Source organism: Vigna unguiculata, chromosome 7 (genome assembly GCF_037176805.1).
Source record: "Vigna unguiculata cultivar grain cowpea cultivar isolate G323 ecotype 2 chromosome 7, ASM3717680v1, whole genome shotgun sequence".
In the NCBI taxonomy this organism is placed as follows: Eukaryota; Viridiplantae; Streptophyta; class Magnoliopsida; order Fabales; family Fabaceae; genus Vigna; species Vigna unguiculata.
The window spans coordinates 46,502,939-46,524,472 of NC_140798.1; the positions used below are offsets into that span (position 1 = coordinate 46,502,939).

Consider the following 21,534-nt stretch of genomic DNA (forward strand, 5'->3'; position numbering starts at 1 on the left):
TATAAGAACAATTATAGTCTCATCTATATACTGTAGAGTGAGATTTGTAATGTGAGACTTTATCATTCAATTTTTGCACTTATTTTATGTATATGGATTGCAGAACTCCGAGTGCTTCATTATAAACATATAAATATTTTGTTAATAAAAAAAATAGTTCATGAGTTACCAAACAAAGTGCGTTAAGTTCAAAAATTAATATAAAGATATAACATTGTTTAAATAAAAAGAATAGGAAAAAATATTTTTTAATTTTAAAAAACAAGATTTATGTTACCCATCAAGTTTTATGGAAGGAGTATTTAAACTGCCATACACATAGGCTTCAAAGCTATACGAGACTATTTGATGTGGTAGGAACACAAGTCTCAATTGAGGTTTAAGGGAAATGATGGATCATCCCCATGGAGGTTCAAGGAGAACGATGGATCATCCGCAATGGAGGGCTTAAGGGAACAATGGTTTGATTATCAGTTTCACGGTGATTATCAATGTTCCGATCTCAAGTCCGATGACAGAATCATTATTAATCACAAAACATCGAAGTATTGTCCGTTTTTGAGTGTATGCTTCGTAAAATATGTATCAGAGGGTGGAAGAAGGAAGAAGTATTTATAAACCACCACCTTAAATGTGTGTTTGCTTTCAAATATGGAGTTGAGGGAGGGTGAGTGAATGGATTTAAGAAGATGTAAAGAATAAAGTGGGGTTGTGGTTGTTTGTTTGAAGGGATGAAGAGGTGAAAGTGAAGGTAAAGTTTGTGAAAATTTGTGAATGATTTGATGGATGTAATATATGTAAAATAATATTTCGATAGATAAAATTGTTAGATTATAGTTTTACCAATGGTTAAAATCAGTATAAAATAAAATAATTATTATTAGTTTTAGTATTATTACTATTATTAGGTTTAATAATATTATTATATTATTAATGTTATTATTATCATTGTTATTATTATTCTTAATATTACCATTATTATTATTATTATTATTATTAATATCAAGTAAAGGCATATTTGTTAATTAAATTAGAATTTTAAAAAATTAAATAGTATTTAGGTAAATGAGTTGTCTTTTCCTTCTCATTTCTTTATCATGCAAAGATGAGAATATATTTTTCCTCAAATTCACCCGCACAAATAAATTCTGATATTTGCAAACAAATAAGGTTCATCCATATTTTTCCATCTTCTTAAAGAGTAAATTCCTATGAACAAACACAATAAATCTCAACTTCTAAGGATTGAGAGATTATTAGGTGAGGTCGTGAGAGATACAATATTTTTCCAATAAAAAATGTACTTATTCTATATTAATAAAAAAAAATTAAAATTTCAGAAAAATAAAACTAAAGAAAATGTTTTAAGAACTGAATTGTTACTTTTACCGTAAAATATACCAAAAAACCATTAAGTAATTTTACATTTATTACCAATAAAATATTTGTAAATATCTACGTGACTAACATAAACATAAACTTACACAGTTAATAATATTTTAGAATTCTTAAAAAAAATTCAAACAGAATTCAATAATATCAGCATAAAGTAAAACAAAACTTATAAATAGTAAAAAAAAAAAATTAATTATTATTAGATTATTTATTTTAATTTTTTTTAATAATATGATATGATAATTTAATAATGATTAAAGTTGTAGATTAAAAAAAATAAGTTAAAATATTATCGTCCAAATAATAAAGTATTTATTATATTGTGTTGATATAAAAATTAGAAATATCAAAATTTGTAAGAAAACGATACGGCGGTGAAGAGTCCAGACCCGGCCCATGATCACCTCCTTTACTTAAAATCAAACTCGAACTCAGCACTCCGACGAGTAGTGTTGCTTCTGTCTTGGAAACTTCCGTTGAAGATTTGAAGATCCCGCCAAAACTTCACCGACCTCAAAGGTGATGGAAGCGAATCAAGAGACGGTGGTGACGATGAATCAAGAAGAGGACGAGTTGGATTCCAAAGAGAGCGTGCTCCAAAAGTACTTTCTCCAAGAATGGAACATCGTCAAGTCGCTCCTCGACGACATCGTTTCCAATGCTCGCGTCTCCGACCCTTCCTCCGTCCGCAGAATCAGATCCATTGTACTCTTCTTTGTTCATGGCGATTATCTTCATCCGTTTATCAATTTTTGTTATTGAAGAACAGTTATCTTTTATTTGCAGCTAGACAAGTACCAGGAGCAAGGTCAACTTCTGGAACCCTACCTCGAAACCATAGTTTCTCCTCTGATGAACATTATTCGTTCAAGAACACTTGAGCTCGGGACAGCTTCAGATGAAATTCTCGAAATAATTAAACCTATATGCATAATTGTATATTCGTTAGTCACGGTTTGTGGCTACAAATCTGTAATTAAATTCTTTCCGCATCAAGTTTCCGATCTCGAACTCGCCGTGTCTCTGCTGGAGAAGTGTCACAGCACAAATTCGGTGACATCGTTGAGGCAGGAAAGCACGGGAGAAATGGAAGCTAAATGCGTGACGTTGTTGTGGCTTTATATACTTGTGTTGGTTCCTTTTGACATTTCCACTGTTGACACCAGTATTGCCAATGATGACAGTTTAACTGAGTTTGAGCTCAGTCCTCTTGTGTTGAGAATTATAGGGTTTTGTAAGGATTACCTTTCAACTGCTGGACCTATGCGAACTATGGCTGGTCTAGTTCTCTCGAGGCTACTTACCCGTCCTGATATGCCGAAAGCCTTTACGAGGTTTGTTTCAGCATGTTTTTTAGCTTGTTTAGTGTTAGTTAAGTTTTCTCTCCGGTTGCCTAATATATTTGTGTTGTCTCATGTTGTGGTGTTGTTTGTGTAAAGATGATTTTCGTGTTAGTTAAAGTTTATTTCAAATCATCAATTAACTCCTTTTTTTTTATTGTGTTTACAAATATAATGAATGGTTTTGTTTGATCTCTTGAAAATGTATAGATTTGAGATTTGTTAGTTCACGACATTATGTGTTATCACTACAGACATGTTTGGGGTTGTGTGCATGCTCACATTTGTGTCGTATAAACCTCTTGTTTTACCAATAATCATATTTTTAATCTGACTTATCTAATTGCTTCAGCTTTGTTGAGTGGACACATACGGTCATGTCCTCTGTAACTGAAGATTTACTCCATCATTTTCAGTTACTTGGTGTCGTTGAAGCACTGGCTGCTATTTTCAAGGTTTGTTTTTTTTTTTTTGCCTTGTTTTGTTTAGGCCCTCAAATGAAAATGTTTTCATCTATCATTTGTGTAAGGATTTCTACAAATTATTTGAGGGAGAGAAGGGTGCATAATAGTCTGGGATAGTTTGTCCAGTTGTGGTTAATTGTGTTAGGTTAAATTTAGGAATCTTATCTTGTTGGAAGCTTACCTATTCTTACACATGTTATGTTCGCTTATTTAATAGGACTATTGAGTATTAGTATAAATAGGACTTTTAAGTTAGTATTTGTATATCATCTTCAGTACAGACTGGATCAATTCCATATTCGGACTTTGAGTATCTATTATCTTTTCTTCTTCTTCTTCTTCTTTGTTACCTTTTAATGTTTCTAATTGTTATAATATAAATCTTTGAGTAGGCAGGTAGTCGAAATCTCTTGCTTGATGCAAGTCCTGTTGTTTGGAATGACAGTTCAATGTTGTACAAGTCTTCAGATGCAACTCGAAGTCCTTTGCTCCGCAAGTATCTGATGAAGTTAACCCAACGAATTGGGCTTACTGCTCTTCCTCATCGTTTGCCCTCATGGCGATATATGGTTAGCTTTTCTCTGATCCAAGTTTTATAGGATCTCGTTTCTTAAATGTTTGATGACACCTTTGCTTCTGTTCACTTGTGAACATTTGTTTATTTATACTTTTAACTGGTGGAATACAAAGCCACAGTAATTAATAATTTATGGTTAGATGCATTATTCAGACATGCATGGTATGCTGATACAACAAAAAATGCTCATCATGCAAGTCAGGAAAGGGATGAAATTAGAGCCATTATTGATAATGGAAATATGAAGAGTTGAACTTAATGGTTCCTTAGGCACTTTGGCTATGGTATCATACTAGATAATTTGAATAATTTTTCCGCCAGAAAATTTGGCTTCTTTTCATGAATTAATTTTTATTATGTTACATACCCAAGTCAACGGAGTTGTGGTAACCGCTAAGAGTTAAATTGAAACTTAGTTTAAGTTCTTTGGCCCCTTCATCTATGCTAACTCTATCAGGGACATATATTTGTACATTTTTCATGAGTATTGGGTTACAAATATCTAGGTGTTATCGCTATTTTTAGCTGGGCATCATAGACAATTCTAGAAGCATCATTTTTGTCACCATTTTTTGTATCTAATGACTATATGCCTATCATGCAGGGAAGAGTTGCCAAACTAAATGTCTCTTTGAGTACATCAAATAGAGTTGATCAGTCTAATTTGGGTGTGAACGAAAGTTATTCCAATCCAAATGGAATGTCAGACAGGGAGGAAGATGAGGATATGGATGTTCCAGAAAATGTTGAAGAGATTATTGAGTTGTTGTTATCTGGTTTGAGGGATATGGTATGTCTAAAAGGGTGAGATTTTTTTTGTAGTGAATTTTGTTTTTCACCTTTATACTACATTGCTCGGTTCTGGTGATGAAAAATAAGATATTATGTCTAATGTATGCTGCTGCCGATGCATCTGAAATAATGGTTGAATTAACGTCTTTCATGAAATTGTTATTTCAAAAATTGTTAAAATCAAGATTGTTGATGTCTCATGAATTTGTACGAGATGTTTAATTATTCTAATATTGTGCCTATTTTATGAAGTAACTGATCCTACAAATAGAACTGGATGAATGCTGTTGAATATGGAAGAGCTCTAACATTATTTGATATGAGTCGGTTGTCTGTGTTTGAGTTACGAAAATGGCTTAAAATGACTTAAAATACTGGTCCTGGGTTTTTCCTCAATTGTAGTGCTTTATATCACTGATGGCTACTGTATTTATACTGGTTTCTATAGATCCTGAAACGTGTATTGTGTGATTTACGCTGTATACTATAATCTTAGTTGTAGAGTAAACAGTGTTGCTTTATCAATATAATTTTAGGGCTGTTGCTCAACAGTATAATCTCTTAGAATGAGTGGTTCTTTGATATAGTACTAGTGCCATATGAATAACACTTTACAATTACAAATAGTTCTGAGCATGTACTTCATCCATGTCAAAAACCCTATTGGCTTCCACTTGAGATAGTACTAGAATTGGAGGTTGTAGCAACCACAATTGATATCTTGTTTAAAAGCTTAAGCTTTTAGCTCATTTCATTTAAGGACTTGAGTCTGAAAATTGATGTGGACTATATTGGTATACTTGTCGTGCATTTTTTTTTTTCATGTTAAAAAATATCTGCAAGGGAAGGGAAAATAAGTGAATTGTCAATTATGGTGATAAAAAGGACATGCCATTACCCAATATATGTTGCGGGCTGTACAATTGTCCCATGATGGATATATACTCTCGTTTAAACATCAAAAGAATTCACAAAGTGCTAAGTAATTAAGCTGATCATGTTTTCTTCATTGAATTATCCCTCCAAGTGCTTTTATCACTTCAATGAACAGATTATGCTGGCATTGGATTGTAGGACACTGTTGTCCGCTGGTCTGCAGCAAAAGGTATTGGGCGCATAAGTTCACATCTGACATCATCTCTTTCTCAAGAGGTTTTATTGTCTGTTTTGGAGCTGTTTTCTCCCGGCGAGGTGTGATGCTAAGCATATGTTTATTTATGTTCTCGAGAACTGGAATTTACTAGTTAAATTTTCATTCTCCTAGGTTTAAATATATATAGTTTCTGTATTAGAGGTTTACTGTGTTAACTATTTATTTGTCTGGCACCAATGTTATTGCTCACGTGTAATCCTTGTTTCAGGGTGATGGTTCATGGCATGGAGGCTGCTTAGCTTTGGCTGAACTTGCTCGTAGAGGCTTGCTCTTACCGGCTAGTCTTCCCAAAGTTGTTCCTGTTATTGTGAAGGTGGTTTATAATGGATAGATTGTATGCATAGGTTTCTGGCTGTAGATTTTGTGACAACAAACTATCTTGGCTGTTTACAGCTGTTTCTTAGACGATGTTTTATTATATTGGCGGCTTAAAAAGTGGGGTAGTAACTAAATATAAAGAGCATAATGTATACCAGATTGCAATTCCTTATTTTATGGCCATAACAACACTACTTGAAATTAAAAAACAGAACCATGACAACCTAACATTCTGAACATAAACAGCTTAAATAAATTCCTTAATAGGAAATAAACTATATAATTGAACCGAATTTTATAGGCACGTGTTCAATTCAACACATGTTTATGATTAGGAAAAAAAAATGAGGGAAATGCTGTAGAAGAAAGGGGAAGATAAAAAAGGACTTGACCTTGGAAATAAAAAAGGGCAATTGTTCCCTTAAATGTTCACTATTCTTATTCTTATTTTATAATGCATATAAAGCTTAAGCTTCCTTGGCAATACATTTTATGGTCGGTACTTTATAGTTTTGCATCTTGTAGTTGATCTTCTTGCCTCTGTTCCAAACTTTTTATTTAATTTTATTTCTGAATAAGACTCGAGTTGAGCCCTTATTTGAGAGATACATTACTATATAGCAGTGGTATTAAGTATAAGACTTGTTTATTAGGCACTACATTATGATGTTCGTAGAGGTCCACACAGTGTTGGTTCTCATGTACGTGATGCTGCTGCTTATGTATGTTGGGCGTTTGGACGTGCGTATTATCATACAGATATGAGGAACATCTTAGAAGAGTTTGCCCCACACCTCCTAACAGTTGCATGCTATGACCGTGAGGTCCTTATATCTTTTTACGTCCATCTCTTGACATTTGTTTTAGAATATTCACTTCAGGGGGAAAGAATGACTGACTAACCTGTGATACTTAGGTTAACTGCAGAAGAGCGGCGGCAGCTGCATTTCAAGAGAATGTTGGAAGACAAGGGAATTATCCACATGGAATTGACATAGTGAATACTGCTGACTATTTCTCACTTTCTTCACGAGTAAATTCTTATCTTCATGTTGCTGTTTCCATTGCTCAGTATGAAGGATATCTTTTTCCGTTTGTGGATGACCTGCTGGACAGAAAAATTTGTCACTGGGTATGTTCTGATTAAATCTCTCTCTCTCTCTCTCTCTATCCTTGAGCTGCCTATTCTTCTGCTCCTACGTTGACCCTGAATGCAATTGTGATATGGATTTTTGGTTTACCTTCTAATTGAAGGCCATACATACATCACTGTAGCCTGATTTCTGGATGCTGAATAGAATAAAATTGTTAGGGATCACTAATAGACGAGAGATGACATATGTATTTTCAGTGTATGTATGTTTTTTGGTTAATATTATGATATTTGACGAAGTTTCTTCTATTCAGGAGTATACATTAGGATATTTTCTTTCTAGTTTTATTTTTCGGTAAACTTTTTCTTCAAAACAATGCAAAGGGGATGAAAAGGAGTCATGCCTTATGCACACATTTGTTATTCCATAGGTATGACTAAAGAGTTAAGAGGATGGTCTAACCATTAATTCCGATTATATTTAATTTCTTATTTCTTATTCCTTGTCACTGTATATTTATTGGCGTAGATTTGTTCATATTTTGGCATGTATCAACAATTTATAGGTTGCTTCCTGTTTCTTAATTTATTTTGAGAGAAGTTATTTGAAAATTACACCTTCAGGATAAAAGCTTGCGAGAACTTGCTGCAGAGGCCCTCTCATCTCTTGTAAAATATGACCCTCAGTATTTTGCAAGCACTGTCTTGGAAAAGTTAATTCCTTGCACTCTTTCATCTGATTTATGCATGCGCCATGGTGCAACGTTGGCAACAGGAGAACTCGTTTTAGCTTTACACCAATGCAATTTTGCTCTTCCTTCAGGTTGATACTTTCTTGTGACTTTTTGATTTTGTTGCTGCCTGTTTAGTAATGGAAGTAAAAGAGTTTTCTTCTATCAAAGCCAAAGAATCAAAATAGAAATGGGGGCTATCGATATTGAATTGTTATCTTCCTTATGGTGATATATTTTTTTATTACACACATTTGTATGTTTGGTCCATAATTTAAACTTGTTTTTAGAAATTGAAGGGATGATTTTCAAATTAGATAAACACTTGGAGCCCCAGTCTTAAGTGACTTAACTGTTCAGATAGTGACTAAGTATCAGATGCACTTCCTTCCTCTTTCCCCTCTTTCTCTCTCAACTTTATACTCTCATTTGTAAATGTGCTGATTTTCCTTCTGAATTTTAAATTATTATGACTACCAAGACACACAATTTGTTACACAATTTTCTTTTTTCTTATATGAGACTTAAGGAGAATATCAATTATTTCAAACAAAATATTTTAAGGAAGAAGCCTTCAAATTAAATAGCCAGAACTATTTTAGTTCATTCCTTAACATGATAATAAAATGGATAAAAGTCTTTGACTGGGGGATTAGATATGTGGTTGTGGTTGAGGTTAGATATATGCTAAGTTTGGGTTAGTTTTTCTTGCCAACTATTTATCATTTGGTTAAACCTTTCTTTAATGAAGGTAATTAGTTTCAAAATATTGATGATGCCAACTGAACTGTCACATTTTTTAAATTGTCATTGTCAGATAAACAGAAAAGTCTTTCTGGTGTTGTTCCTGCCATTGAGAAAGCACGGCTTTATCGTGGAAAGGGAGGAGAGATAATGCGTGCGGCTGTTTCTCGATTTATTGAGTGCATCTCCATATATAAAGTAGTGTTATCAGAGAAGATAAAGAGAAGCTTACTTGATACTCTCAACGAGAATTTGAGACATCCTAATTCTCAGATACAGGTTCTATCCCTTGGATAGAAGCAATTTGTGTTACCATTTTATCTTTTGTTTACTATTGTCAGCTTATGCTAATTGGGCATTATATATTGACGAGTAATATCATCATTTGATGTTCAGAATGCTGCTGTTAAAGGTCTGAAACACTTCATCTGTTCATACATGCATGCTTCAGATAACAAAGGTACAAATGATGTGACAGCAAAGTACCTCAGTATGTTAGCTGATCCAAACGTAGCTGTAAGGAGAGGATCTGCTTTGGCATTAGGGGTTTTGCCATATAAGTTATTAGCCAGTCAATGGAGAAATGTGCTTTTGAAGCTTTGTGGCTCGTGTAAAATTGAGGTGCTTCATGTTGCAAATGCTATGTATTACACCATCTTAGGTTCAATTATTGTGTTAAACAATGTTTTATCATGTGCAGGAAAATCCTGAAGATAGAGACGCTGAAGCACGAGTAAATGCTGTCAAAGGGCTCACATTAGTGTGTGAAACATTAATTGATGGAAGAGAAGATACTGCCACCTCTTTTGTCGAAGATGATTTTTCTCTCTTTATATTGATAAAGAATGAGGTGATGACGAGTTTATTTAAAGCTCTTGATGACTATTCTGTTGATAACAGAGGTGATGTAGGCTCTTGGGTTCGTGAGGCTGCACTAGATGGCCTGGAAAAATGTACATACATGCTCTGTAAGATAGACAAGTCGATTTGTCTGTCTAAAAGATTAGTTACAAATGAAAATGAAGCTACGGCACATCCTTTGACTGATGTCATGCTTAAGAACAATCGAGAGCTTTCTTTATTTGATGAAAATCTTGCTATAAATTTAGTTGGAGGTATTTGTAAGCAAGCTGTGGAGAAGATGGATAAGCTGAGAGAAGCAGCAGCAAATGTTCTCTACAGAATTCTGTACAACCAGATGATATATATTCCCTATATACCTTTCCGAGAAAAGTTAGAAGAAATCATTCCCAAGGAGGCAGATGCACAATGGGCTGTAAGTTTAAGTAGATCTTTAACCAGTTCAGGGTTGGTTGCATAGAATTTTTCTATTGAAAGACTACTGTTTTGTTGCAGGTTCCTTCCTATTCTTACCCACGCTTCATACAGTTACTTCAATTTGGTTGTTATAGCAGAGATGTGCTATCAGGTTTGGTTATATCTGTTGGTGGGTTGCAAGATTCTTTGAAGAGGGCATCACTCTTGGCCCTGTTAGAGTATCTAGAAGGGGTTGGATCTGAAGATCCAAATACAAGAACATCTAGGGTTTACATGCTATCAGCTGATATCCTGTGGGTTCTCCAACAATTCAAGAAAAGTGACAGAGTTATTGTACCCACTTTAAAGGTACTAAATTTCTTAAACAATACTTCATTATTCTTGCTCTTGTGAAATTGAAGTTTCAAGCAATTTTATTATTTTTTTATTTATATATACATATCATTTTTTCTCTTGGAGAAAACAAAAATTCTGAATGTGAACAAAGTGCTGTCTCGAAGCTCAATATCAACAGCCCATTATGTGACAAAGTTGCAACCACAGGCATATTAGCATTGCAAGACTAGCAGTCAGCTCCAGGCTGAACATGGATTCTTTTATTTTACAGAGGAAGGACTCTGATAGTTAAGTATCAATTCCATATAGAAATGTATAAAAGAGGGTGTGAAGAGAGAAAACCTGAAAGAGAAGGAGTGTTTCTGTATCTTCATTTTAATTAGGTTTCAAGTTCATATTTATTTATTGTAACAAGCTAGGTGTAGTACTTGTTGTTAGAGTTCGTAGAGAATAGAAAGGAGAGAATTGAATCAAGAATTTATTTATTTCTCATTGCTTTTAGAATCTTGTCTCAACAAAGATTATAGAGCTTTAAGTAGCTTGCTCTACAAGGAACCGAAACAGTCATAGCCAACTGTCACATGCCAACTGGCTGAACTGAACTAACTGCTTGCCCTACCTAAACTGAATTCTGAAATGATTTCATAAAACGTTCAGCATGCTTTCTTTTTGTTTCATATATAATACTCGTGTTTATACTGGTGAACTCATTAATTCTTCTTTTATAAGCTTATCCATGAATCTCTAATATACTGACGCTCTTATTCTGCACTCCAGACCATTGAGATTCTGTTCAGCAAAAAAATATTCTTTAATATGGAGGTTAGTGTGCCTTTCTATTCTTTATATTTCATATCCCTTGTGAGTAGGTTCTCTAATACTCCTTTTATATATATTTTATATTTCTGGATTGGTTTGGTGATCAAGTATTCCTTTATATTTAGTTGTGGTCATCCTTTAAATTTAATGAAAAATATTGAAAGAAAAAAAGAATAATGGCTAATATGAGAAGGAAACTTTCTGCAAAGTCTCTAAGATGCATTAAAGCTTCATCATGCACCCAAAATGGCTGCTTAATTTGTTCATTTAACCTCTCTCAATTACTTATTTAACCTGTGTAAAACTTGTTGGTTGTTTGTGCACTAAAAGCAATATACTTTGCATAATGTTGAAATGTCGGAAAACAGTGCCTCTAAGAAAAAAATAAATACATGACTCAGCCACCTCATATTAAGGTTATATGTGCATCCTCCATTGGTTTTTATGAAATATGATGGTTTTACTTTCGTTTATAGTGGTGGCAACCTTTACAAAAGTTTATTTTATGTTCTTTGATTTATCATGACAGGAAAATATCTAAAATTTTAGTAACTTAGACATTGATTGGATAACTGTAATTTTCTTAGGTCGAGGAGTTACGGGCATTATTGAAAGGGAAAAAAATAGATGGAAGAGATGTTGAAAACTGTGTATATGGACGGCACTGCGAAGTCCACTTTATATAAAGCTGATGACAATAAATACATGATATGATATGCCTGTAAATTATATTCTAATAAGATATTCCTATAATTATGAAGATCCTAATTAGATAAGGAAATAAATCAAAATATAAAGGAAGAATAAATCTGAAGAGATAGTTAAAGATACTCTAAAATATTCTAAAAGATAATATAATTAGATATTTCTTATACTTCTAACTAGTATGATATGTAATAGGTAACGTGCTTAAACAACTGGGACGATCAAGAAGTAAAATAATTTAATAACACAACATCATGCGAGCTAAAATTAGATTAAGAATTTCAGAGAATAAATAAGAAAAGAATAGGATTGCAATAGAGTGAAAACTGGTCATAGTGCATGTTTTTAATTTATGAAAATGTGATATGGGATGCTCTTGTTCTATACTTCCATTTATTGAATTTAATTTTTCAAATGCTTGCTGAGAACATCTGGATAAATAATTTGCATTTTCAGGCTCACACTGCAACTTTTTGTGCTGCTGTTTTGGATTGTCTGTCAATTGAATTGAAGGGATCAAAAGACTTCTCTAAGTTGTATGCTGGTATTGCAATACTTGGTTACATAGCTTCAGTGCAGGAACCTATCAATAAGAAGGCCTTTGCTCAACTTCTTGATTTTCTTGGTCATCGCTACCCTAAGGTGATTCCTGGATATTCACCAGTACGAGATTCACGACTAGGCATTTTGTTTTCGCCTAACTGCAATCCCATGCAAATCAGAAGTTTATTTTTTCACAATTCAGAGATTGTTTGTTTGTGTTTGTTTTATATATAAAAAAGTAACTACATATATTTAAAAATTATGATGATTATTTTTCTTTTTCAAATTAAGTGATTCAGTGTGTTTCTTGAAAATTGAAAGAGTAATTCCTTCTTCTTCTTTTTTTAAATCTTGAATAAGTGGGTCATGTTACTTATGTTGCTTTCTTTGTGGCTTCTCAAACTATATTTCTGTGTATGATAATCAGATTCGAAAAGCTTCAGCTGAACAGCTCTACCTTGTCCTCTTGGAAAATGGAAATCTTGTGGGTGAAGACGAGATTGATAAAGCACTTGAAATTATTTCTGAGACTTGCTGGGATGGTGAGGTGGATTTAGCTAAACAACATAGATTAAAATTGTACGAGATTGTTGGTCTGGAGGTGAGGCCTCTCGGCAATAATAGTGATGGCACATCAAGGAAAACTGGTAGTAAGAAGCCTACAAACTTGGATGAAAATGCATCATATTCCTCATTAGTTGAGTCATCTGGGTTTTAATTCTTGTTGGTCCTATACCAGGCTTGCTGTTGTATAATGTAACTTGCTATAGTGGATATGAAATTTTCACATGCTGACTTTTCCATCTTTACATCAATGCTAGAAAGGCACTTTGTAACCATGCTAATTAAACAACAGTTATAAAGAGTCCTGGTGGTGTTTCACTGGGTCCCAAAGTCACTCACATCCTAGGCACTACGTTTTATCCCTCGTTGAATGAGGGTTTGAAAGTCTTTCACATTTTCTACTGCCAAAAGCTATATTAAGGAAAGTTGAAAATAGTACTTACTTAGGGTTGCGATGCTAGGGTGAATTCCTCAAACTTGTAAAAAAAAAAAAAAAATTCATACAAAAAAATTGAGAAAAACAGAGACTTGGTTTGTTTACAAAGATGTATTTGAAGGAAAGTTAATGAAGATATCTGTGGAGATAGAGAGGAAATTGTGATGTTATGTATTTTAAAGGATAGAAAGGTGAAAGATAAAATTTAGATGGGTGAAGTGTAAAAATTTAGATGAATATGATAGATAAAAAAAATATTTTAATAGATTAAAATGTAATATTATAATTTTATCGTTACGGTTAAAATTAATATAAAATAAAATAATTATTATTATTAGTGAAAACACACTTATAAAAAATACATGCGTGTCCATTTATTTTTATTGTAGATAATTAATTTAATTAAAAAAATAACTGAATTTAAATAAATTATAATTTAAAACAATAAAATAGTAAAATAATAATTTTAATTTAATAATTAAATTTAAATTATCAGTCATTTTGATAAAATTGAAGTATAATTATTTTAATTTAAAATAACAATTACTTAAAAAAGTAAAATTGAAAAGAAAGTATAAACACGAAAAAAATAAAAATCTCCATCATATATAAGTATAAATTATTATTATTATTATTATTATTATAACAAAATCAAAAATAATAACATAATAGTAGTAATATAATATATCTTAACTATAAGAGAAAGCAAAACCAATTTACGCGTAGAAGAAAAAAAAATTTCTATTGACCGTTCTTCATATTTCTCAACCATATTTCCTTCATCCCTTTTCGCTCAAATCTACCATCAATTTTTATTGCTAAAACGGATCCCACCTCCAAATAGCTGAGGTAATAAGAAATATTTTGGAGGGATCAATTTTCATTATTATAAAGTAAGTTTCTATTTACTCTAAAATCTTTCCCTTCTAGTTATAGTTATTAATATTAGTATGACTCTTAAGAGAGGAATTCTATTTTGTATAGATGTAGTGGTGAAACTATATCCTAGTTAGTAGGAATGATTTAGAGGAATAATATTCTGTAAGGGAAGCTTTTTATCTTTATAATTATTCTAATATCTATATGATGATATTTGAATTGGTTTGATTGAATGTTATTGTCTTGAGAATTATTATATTGAGTAATATATGATTTCATTGTCCTGGTGGTTGGAGTTTGTGATTTTATACAATTGATGGTAACATTTGTGACAAAGAATTGGAAAAGGTCAATATATATATATATATATATATATATATATATATATATATATATATATATATATATATATATATATATATATATATATATATATATATATATATATAATTTCAAAGGAATAAAATGAAGCATTGAATAATAATAAGTTAATAAGTTTTGTGGTAAAGGTGAATGATAGGTCGAATAGAATTTTTGGCTAAAATGCAAAAAAATCTATTTATGTGATATGAAAATATTATTATTTTGCCATTTGTATGAATATTAACATAGAGGGTAAATATTTATAATTATTAATATGTATTTTATAGTTATTTTAATTAAATTAAATACATTTATAATTATTCTATTTATTAAGAAGATTATAGAGGTTAAGACATTTAATTTAAATAGGACACACTATTTTAATTTATCACTTCAATTTAATTCTATTAGAATAAAATGGATTAAATTATACACATAATATAAATTATTATTTTAACTGTTAAAACCTGTATAGTTAACCTAATTAAAACTGCGTAAATAAATTTTCAATATACAAATATTTATTTACAAAATATTTTGTCTTTTTTTACAGAATGTAAATTTATCCCCCAAATCAAATAATTACTTTTTTTTTTTCAATTTCGATATGTTTTGCTGTACTTTTTTTTATTGAAAAAAAAATAGAATCAATTTAATTCCAAAATAAATTAATACATCTTTATTATATTTATATTGTTGAAATATAATTATTATAATAGAGTTATTTGGTTATAATTTAAAATTTGATATTATATAGAAGATTATGATAATAATAATAAAAAAGTCTTTTAGGATTCAGTTTTGAAATTAGATAATGGTAATAACAGAAAGTAAGATATTGTTGTTATAGGTTGTTATAAAATATAGAGTGGTTTAAAAAAAAAACTTTGTTAAAGCTAACTGTTAGTTATACTGAAAAAATTATATTTCAGTTGAAAAAGGTATTGCCATGGAATCAGCCATTGACACGATTGTGAAGGAAGAGGTGAAGGAAAAAGTGAAAGAAGAGGTGAAGGAAGAGGTGAAGGAAGAGTTGAAGGAAGAGCAAGCAGTGAGGTACTCTCAATATGTTGTCTTTAGTTTTTTTTTTGTAAACTTTGTTCATATATTGTCTTTTTAAAGAATAAAAACAGAGGAAGATGAAGATCACTACCACAGTCAAACAATCAAACGCAAACGAAGGGAAAACGAAGAGGTGTGTAAAATTCATTCTTGTGGGATTCAAAATATTTTTGTTTATTTTGTGTGATAACCTCTTTGCAGTTTTATGTTTGTATTTTAAAAATATATTGCTTTATTTATTTTGTCTTGCATAGGTGTTGGAAATAGTTCAAGTATGAGTCAAAGTTCACAAAGTTAAACACTATATAAAAATAAATATCTATAACAATATTGCCTTAAAAATAAAGACCCACAATAACATTGACTTAAAATTTTAGAGTTAAAATATTATGTATAAAAATAAATGTCATATAACCATAACAACATCTTATATGTCTACGATGACAGATGAACAATAATTATAGTTATAATTTTAAATTAGAGATCTGTAACTCACACTCGTTTGTTCTATTAGTGCGATCCGAATTCAACCCTTCATTTAAATGAAGTGCTTAATGTGGTGGCTAATTTAGTCGAGAATGAATATGGATGGCCAAGAGACGTTGTATCAGAAAATTTCTCAAAATTGGAGTGTCAGAGGTTTTCAGAGATATTGGCAGATCAACATCAAATCAACCTGAATGAACTAGAGGTTGGTACAAAAATAGTAAATTTAGAATTAATTTTGTATCTTATAATTTATATAATAATTTAGATTTAAATACTTAATCATAACATTAATATTTTTAATAATTTTGTTCAGATAAGAGAATTATTAATTCAGGTTTCTAAGCGGTTCAGAGATTATTGCTGTATTCTTAAACGTGGTATAAAAGGACTAGACCGAAATTTAGATGATGGATCAGTTCAGATGCGTAATTCAGACAATATTTTACATAGAGTAAGTTTCCTTTATTATAAAATTAAAATAATTAGGGTAAATATGTAAATATTAATACATAATATATGATTATTTAATTTGACAGGATGTACTCAATAGTCTACGATGTAAATATGGCGGAGTAATGGATAATTTTATGCTCTTGCGTAAAATTTTTCCTCATATTTGGAATCACTACAAAAATCCTCCTCCTACTCGTCGTAACCGAATTAAGGTAATAATTCTATAGATAACTTTTAACTTAACGTATGCTATTTATGCTCATGGGATGTTATTCTTCTTATGATAGTTTCTTATCTATGTTGATAGGTAAATTCAAAATGACATCGTAAAGAGTATATGGTAACTTCAGTTTGCAAGCTCATGGAATTTTCTAACAGTCGGAGCTAAATATTATTTTAGAGTGAAAAAAAAAAAAAAACTTGTTGGGAGCATCCAATTTCATATTATTTCATACTGTGGAGAAAAAATTATCTAAAACTACATCATATATGCTTTCTTATCTTAAGCTAGTTAATTGATATAATACATGTTAAGGATTTTTAGACTAATGGTAATTTTTTATAATATGCATAAGATCTAAACTTAAAGTTGTATTGTGATATTTGATTCATTAATTGTCTATTGTTATGTGCACGTAACTTTACTACAATACGAGTGAACGTGTTTGAATTGCTTTGAGTTCGTTACCGAAGTTTTTAAACTACCCGTTCTGACTAGTAGTGAGGGTTTCAAATAATATAAAATGAAACTTAGTCTATTAGTCTATTTGTTAAAAACCTGGTGTGTCGTTATTTTTCTTGGAAATTCGAATATAAAATAAATATCCTGTTGGTGACAGTCGCTATTATTTGGAAATTTGAATAATTGATTAGTTCCTAATAAGCATTTTAACAATGTTAGATTTTCTACTAATGTGATTTGTGATGATTAAGGTATTAATGTTGTAATGTATGCGAATGTGAGGAATTGAGTACTTTTGGTGTGTAAGGAAGTGGAAATGGTACAAATTGAAAAAAATTTATGACTATTTCTTACGTCTGTATTTGAAATATATTGTTTTTGCAATTATTGTTAGATGTGGATTCTGTGTAAAGGACATAGCAAAGTAGCAGAAATGCAGAATTGAAATAACCCTTTTTCTTCAAACTTGACCCACACGAAGATTCCCCCTTCAGTGTCTCCTTTCGATGCCACCAAAAACATGTTTATTTTTCCTGTGTCCCAATGATAGAGACGGAAACTTGGAAAGAAAAAAAAAATAACATGTTTTTTTTTTCCATTAGATAATCTAAACATATTTTAGAGGTGAATTTGCATTTGGTAAATTATCTAAAACAAGAAGATGATAAAAAAAATCAACTTACAGATAATATTTTTTTTAGATACATGAAGGACCAGGTCTACTATCATTTAAACTAACCATGGCCCGTTCTTCCTGCACCTCTATTATTACTAACATACTCCCTTCACGGCACATCATTCAAAGAAAAAAATACTCACAATAAAACTCGTTCCATATATGTATTCTTAAAAACTCTTTTTTAAAAAACTTGTTTCACATCGCGTCCCAGTTGAGATTAGGAAAGTTTTTATTCCTATAAATAACTGCTCTGATCTCAAGTGATAATATTATTAGATTCAATTACTACGGTCATTTTAAAGTCCGTCACGATTTTATTTTTCGAAGACGTTTTAAATTCAAAAGTAAAATGATTACAATTATAATTAAATTATCACATAAAATATACTCACACTATTTAAAATTGTCCGTGTGAGACTTAATAAATTTCTAAAAAAATAAATATGCTATGCTCTCATAATATACGAATATTTTATATTATCATTTAATTGCAAACAATCCTTCATTATAAATTTGTTGAATGCTACAACGACTTAAAATTTGTGTTTGATAAAAGAAATTAGAGAACTATTTTAATTTTGAAAAGTTGTATTTGGTTTTTTTTTTTTTGAAAAATAGATATTTTTAAGTTTTAATATGGATAAGATAATTTAATAGGATCTCTAAAATAATGCATACAAAAAGTATTTTTGTTTAAGGGGTATTCTTACTCACATATAAGAAAATTGAGAAGATAAGACTCGAATGAGCATTCTCTTAAAGTACAAACTATAACCTGCGAAATTTCTAAGAAATTTCTGCAGGTGGCTCTTTCTTACAAAAGGTTGCAATTTCTATCTTAAAAGAAAATTCAGAGAATCTTCTACTGCACATATGTTAAGGTGAAAGATGAAAAAAAAAATATAGTTAGCTGTATTGTAATAAAGCTCAATAATACAAATATGAATGCTGCCACTTCGTTTGCAAATATTCTCACGCGTATGGTTCTATAAAGTAAGATTGTACAAATAATATAATAATTAAATGGTAAAAGTTTAGCCTTATTTAGTTATCAGAATTGTAAATCTTTTAAGACAAGTTGTTCATGCTGGCATGAAGTAATTTACCGTGTTAAACTCTGCATTTGTGCAACTATAATCATCATCACATATAAACGAGCTTAATTTTTAAAAAAGAGAAACTATGTTTATTAAAAAATGTAAAATCATATGATTTTATCATAACAACCGTATATTTAAGATAAATTAAACATTTACGCAAATAGTGTCATAATGAATCTACTTAAAAGTGTCGTAAAAAAAGTTGTTAAATGTTATTTCTTGTGCTAACAGTATAAACTCCGAAAGATGTTATTTAACAACGTATATTCTGTGTAAATATATTTTCACTCTAAATAACTGGAAATCTTTAATGCACTAACTATTATAAAAAAAAATATTATATGAATTAAATTCCGTTGTAGAACATAATAATTTATTAAAATGTTATTCCCAATCATAAATGCATATTTGCGTCTTTAACAGCCAATGCATTACAGTTACGTTTTGTCCATACCTGGAGAATGGTACAATTGCATTGTAAGAGCCTGAAATTTCCTTAATGGAAAAGCACCTTCTTACTTGGCGTAAAATACCAAACCCTTTCTTTTCCTTATGAGACACGCACCAATCACACCAAGCTTTTTTCCCTTGTGATTGGCTTCACTTACTCATCATAACTAACTTCATCAACTTCCAAAATAACAGCTCTATAAAAGATCCTCTCATTTGGTGTGACCTTTGGAACAGAAAACAGTTGTGTTAGTGTTTATTTAACATTTGAATCTGAGTTCCTTGAACAATATACTCGATACTACTACATTTCCTTTTTTTCTTTAGTTACTGTGTTGGAATTTTCTTTTCCTCTTTTGGTGTTGAATAGAGTTTAACTAGTTTCCACCAAACTCTTCTCTTTCTTTCTTGTGTTGGCCTTGCAGGCACTATGCTAGAGGGGCATCAACTTTTGGGGTTTGGCTTCTTTGTAATTGGTTTATGGCACTTCTTCAACCACGTCAAGCTCCATGCCCTTAGTTCCAAGTCCTACACATCAACCCTATGGTTTCCCACCACAATATCTAGATACTTGGAGCTCCACTTCATCATGGCAAGTTGCACCATCTTTATTGCCATGGAGCTCTTCATTGCTCCCATTCATCACCAACCATTTGACCCTGATGGAACCATTCCCTCCACCCATCTACACAACTTTGAACACTCCTCCATGGCCATGGCTTTCTTGGTGTATGCCATCTTTGCCATAGTTCTTGATAGAAAATGCAGTAAAGTTCAAAATGAGCTAACTCATTTGCTGGGAGCCATGGCTTTTACACAACAATTTCTTCTTATCCACCTTCACTCTAGAGATCACATGGGACCAGAAGGCCAATACCACTTCTTGTTGCAGCTTTTGATTCTTATTTCTTTGGCTACAACCCTCATGGGAATTGGCAGGCCCAAGAGCTTTTTGGTCTGTTTTGTACGTTCTGTGAGCATTTTCTTCCAAGGTGTGTGGCTTATGATCATGGGGTTCTTGCTTTGGACACCAGGATTTCAAGCCAAAGGTTGTTTCATGCACCTTGAAGAATCTGATGAATATGTGGTGAGATGCAGTGACGACGAGTCTCTTCATCGTGCTATCTCTTTGGTGAATATTCAATTCAGCTTCTTGTTGATTGGAATCACCGTTTTCGCCTTGTCTTTCTACTTGATCATTGTTAGAAGATATGGTGAAAAGGTGGAGTATGTTTCACTGATAAAGGAGGAACATTACCGTGAAGAAGATGGATTTGTGAAACCTAAGGGCGCTATCGACGACGTTGAAAATAGCATGGATGTTGAATCCCAATCTCCAAAGAAAAGCAACCAAGAGCAGATTTAAATTGACCACTTTGTGAAACCAAAGGCATTACTGGTGTAAGTGGTTCGTTTTCAACATAATTATTGTAAAAATTAATAATTTTATTGTTATAATTTATTGGTGTTGAGGGTTTTAGTCAACTTAAAACATGACTGTTTTCGTTCAAAAATACTTGTAATCTCTAAAGATTTGTCTGATAAAACAAATTAAACTCTAGTGCAAATATATTGCTTAAATTAAACTCTACTTTGCGACAAATTATTCGCGACATTGCGGTTATTCCCAGTATACTTAACGTTAATTAGGAAAACTCTAGTCACAAAACCATGACTATAAAACAACATCCCAACTATAAGACAATCATAAGTGAAACCACACAAGTCTTAGCTCAACCAAACATAAGATAACATGACCCCGGTCTCGTTCTATGTTCGCAGGATTTTGTGAAGTTTGTCTATTGTATCATTTGCAATGACCTGTTCTTTAAATGACAAATGATGAGCGAAGATTGTTGGTTGCAAGACGGTGTTTAAGATGACTTCTGATGTATTTCTTTTTTGCAAGTGTTATTTACTTTTTACACAGAAAAGTAATTTCTCTTTTTGAAAATAGTATTCAAAGATACCCTAAATTCTCCAATTCTGTTTCCTTTTGATCTAAAAAAAAATCTATTGAAACTAATGCAATGCTTGTGTTTTACTACAAAAATGAAATTCTGAAAATTGTAGAAGAAACCAATAAACA

At 31.5% G+C, this 21,534-nt stretch overlaps 3 protein-coding genes across 3 annotated transcripts; all 3 read left to right on the top strand.

Annotated features, from left to right (window-relative positions):
- The first annotated feature begins 1,766 nt into the window (after positions 1-1,766).
- TTN1 (ARM repeat superfamily protein) lies at positions 1,767-13,190 on the top strand. Its single transcript, XM_028080931.2, has 17 exons — positions 1,767-2,100; positions 2,182-2,729; positions 3,088-3,190; positions 3,592-3,768; positions 4,381-4,566; positions 5,643-5,759; positions 5,930-6,034; positions 6,693-6,863; positions 6,956-7,171; positions 7,757-7,955; positions 8,681-8,886; positions 9,004-9,228; positions 9,308-9,883; positions 9,964-10,233; positions 10,999-11,043; positions 12,202-12,387; positions 12,716-13,190. Exons 1-17 carry the CDS (start codon positions 1,918-1,920, stop codon positions 13,004-13,006), a joined length of 3,804 nt encoding a protein of 1,267 aa, XP_027936732.1. The 5' UTR covers positions 1,767-1,917; the 3' UTR covers positions 13,007-13,190.
- Positions 13,191-15,472: 2,282 nt separating this feature from the next.
- LOC146884907 (uncharacterized) lies at positions 15,473-17,098 on the top strand. Its single transcript, XM_085675615.1, has 6 exons — positions 15,473-15,586; positions 15,653-15,725; positions 16,107-16,283; positions 16,395-16,532; positions 16,618-16,746; positions 16,842-17,098. The coding sequence occupies exons 1-6, from the start codon at positions 15,480-15,482 to the stop codon at positions 16,854-16,856; spliced, it is 639 nt and encodes a 212-aa protein (XP_085531741.1). The 5' UTR covers positions 15,473-15,479; the 3' UTR covers positions 16,857-17,098.
- Positions 17,099-19,681: 2,583 nt separating this feature from the next.
- LOC114191053 (uncharacterized) lies at positions 19,682-21,367 on the top strand. Its single transcript, XM_085676082.1, has 2 exons — positions 19,682-20,846; positions 21,228-21,367. The coding sequence occupies exon 1, from the start codon at positions 19,876-19,878 to the stop codon at positions 20,809-20,811; it is 936 nt and encodes a 311-aa protein (XP_085532208.1). The 5' UTR covers positions 19,682-19,875; the 3' UTR covers positions 20,812-20,846; positions 21,228-21,367.
- The last annotated feature ends 167 nt before the right edge of the window (positions 21,368-21,534 follow it).

What these genes read in the sequence shown, in the direction of transcription:
- TTN1 (XM_028080931.2), top strand. Translation starts at nt 1,918, where the DNA reads ATGGAAGCGAATCAAGAGACGGTGGTGACGATGAATCAAGAAGAGGAC. An exon ending in ATGCCGAAAGCCTTTACGAG is followed by an intron (nt 2,730 to 3,087) that starts GTTTGTTTCAGC and finishes TAATTGCTTCAG; the next exon opens with CTTTGTTGAGTGGACACATA. An exon ending in GTGGCTCGTGTAAAATTGAG is followed by an intron (nt 9,229 to 9,307) that starts GTGCTTCATGTT and finishes TATCATGTGCAG; the next exon opens with GAAAATCCTGAAGATAGAGA.
- LOC146884907 (XM_085675615.1), top strand. Translation starts at nt 15,480, where the DNA reads ATGGAATCAGCCATTGACACGATTGTGAAGGAAGAGGTGAAGGAAAAA. An exon ending in AAGGAAGAGCAAGCAGTGAG is followed by an intron (nt 15,587 to 15,652) that starts GTACTCTCAATA and finishes GTCTTTTTAAAG; the next exon opens with AATAAAAACAGAGGAAGATG. An exon ending in CAGACAATATTTTACATAGA is followed by an intron (nt 16,533 to 16,617) that starts GTAAGTTTCCTT and finishes TTAATTTGACAG; the next exon opens with GATGTACTCAATAGTCTACG.
- LOC114191053 (XM_085676082.1), top strand. Translation starts at nt 19,876, where the DNA reads ATGCTAGAGGGGCATCAACTTTTGGGGTTTGGCTTCTTTGTAATTGGT.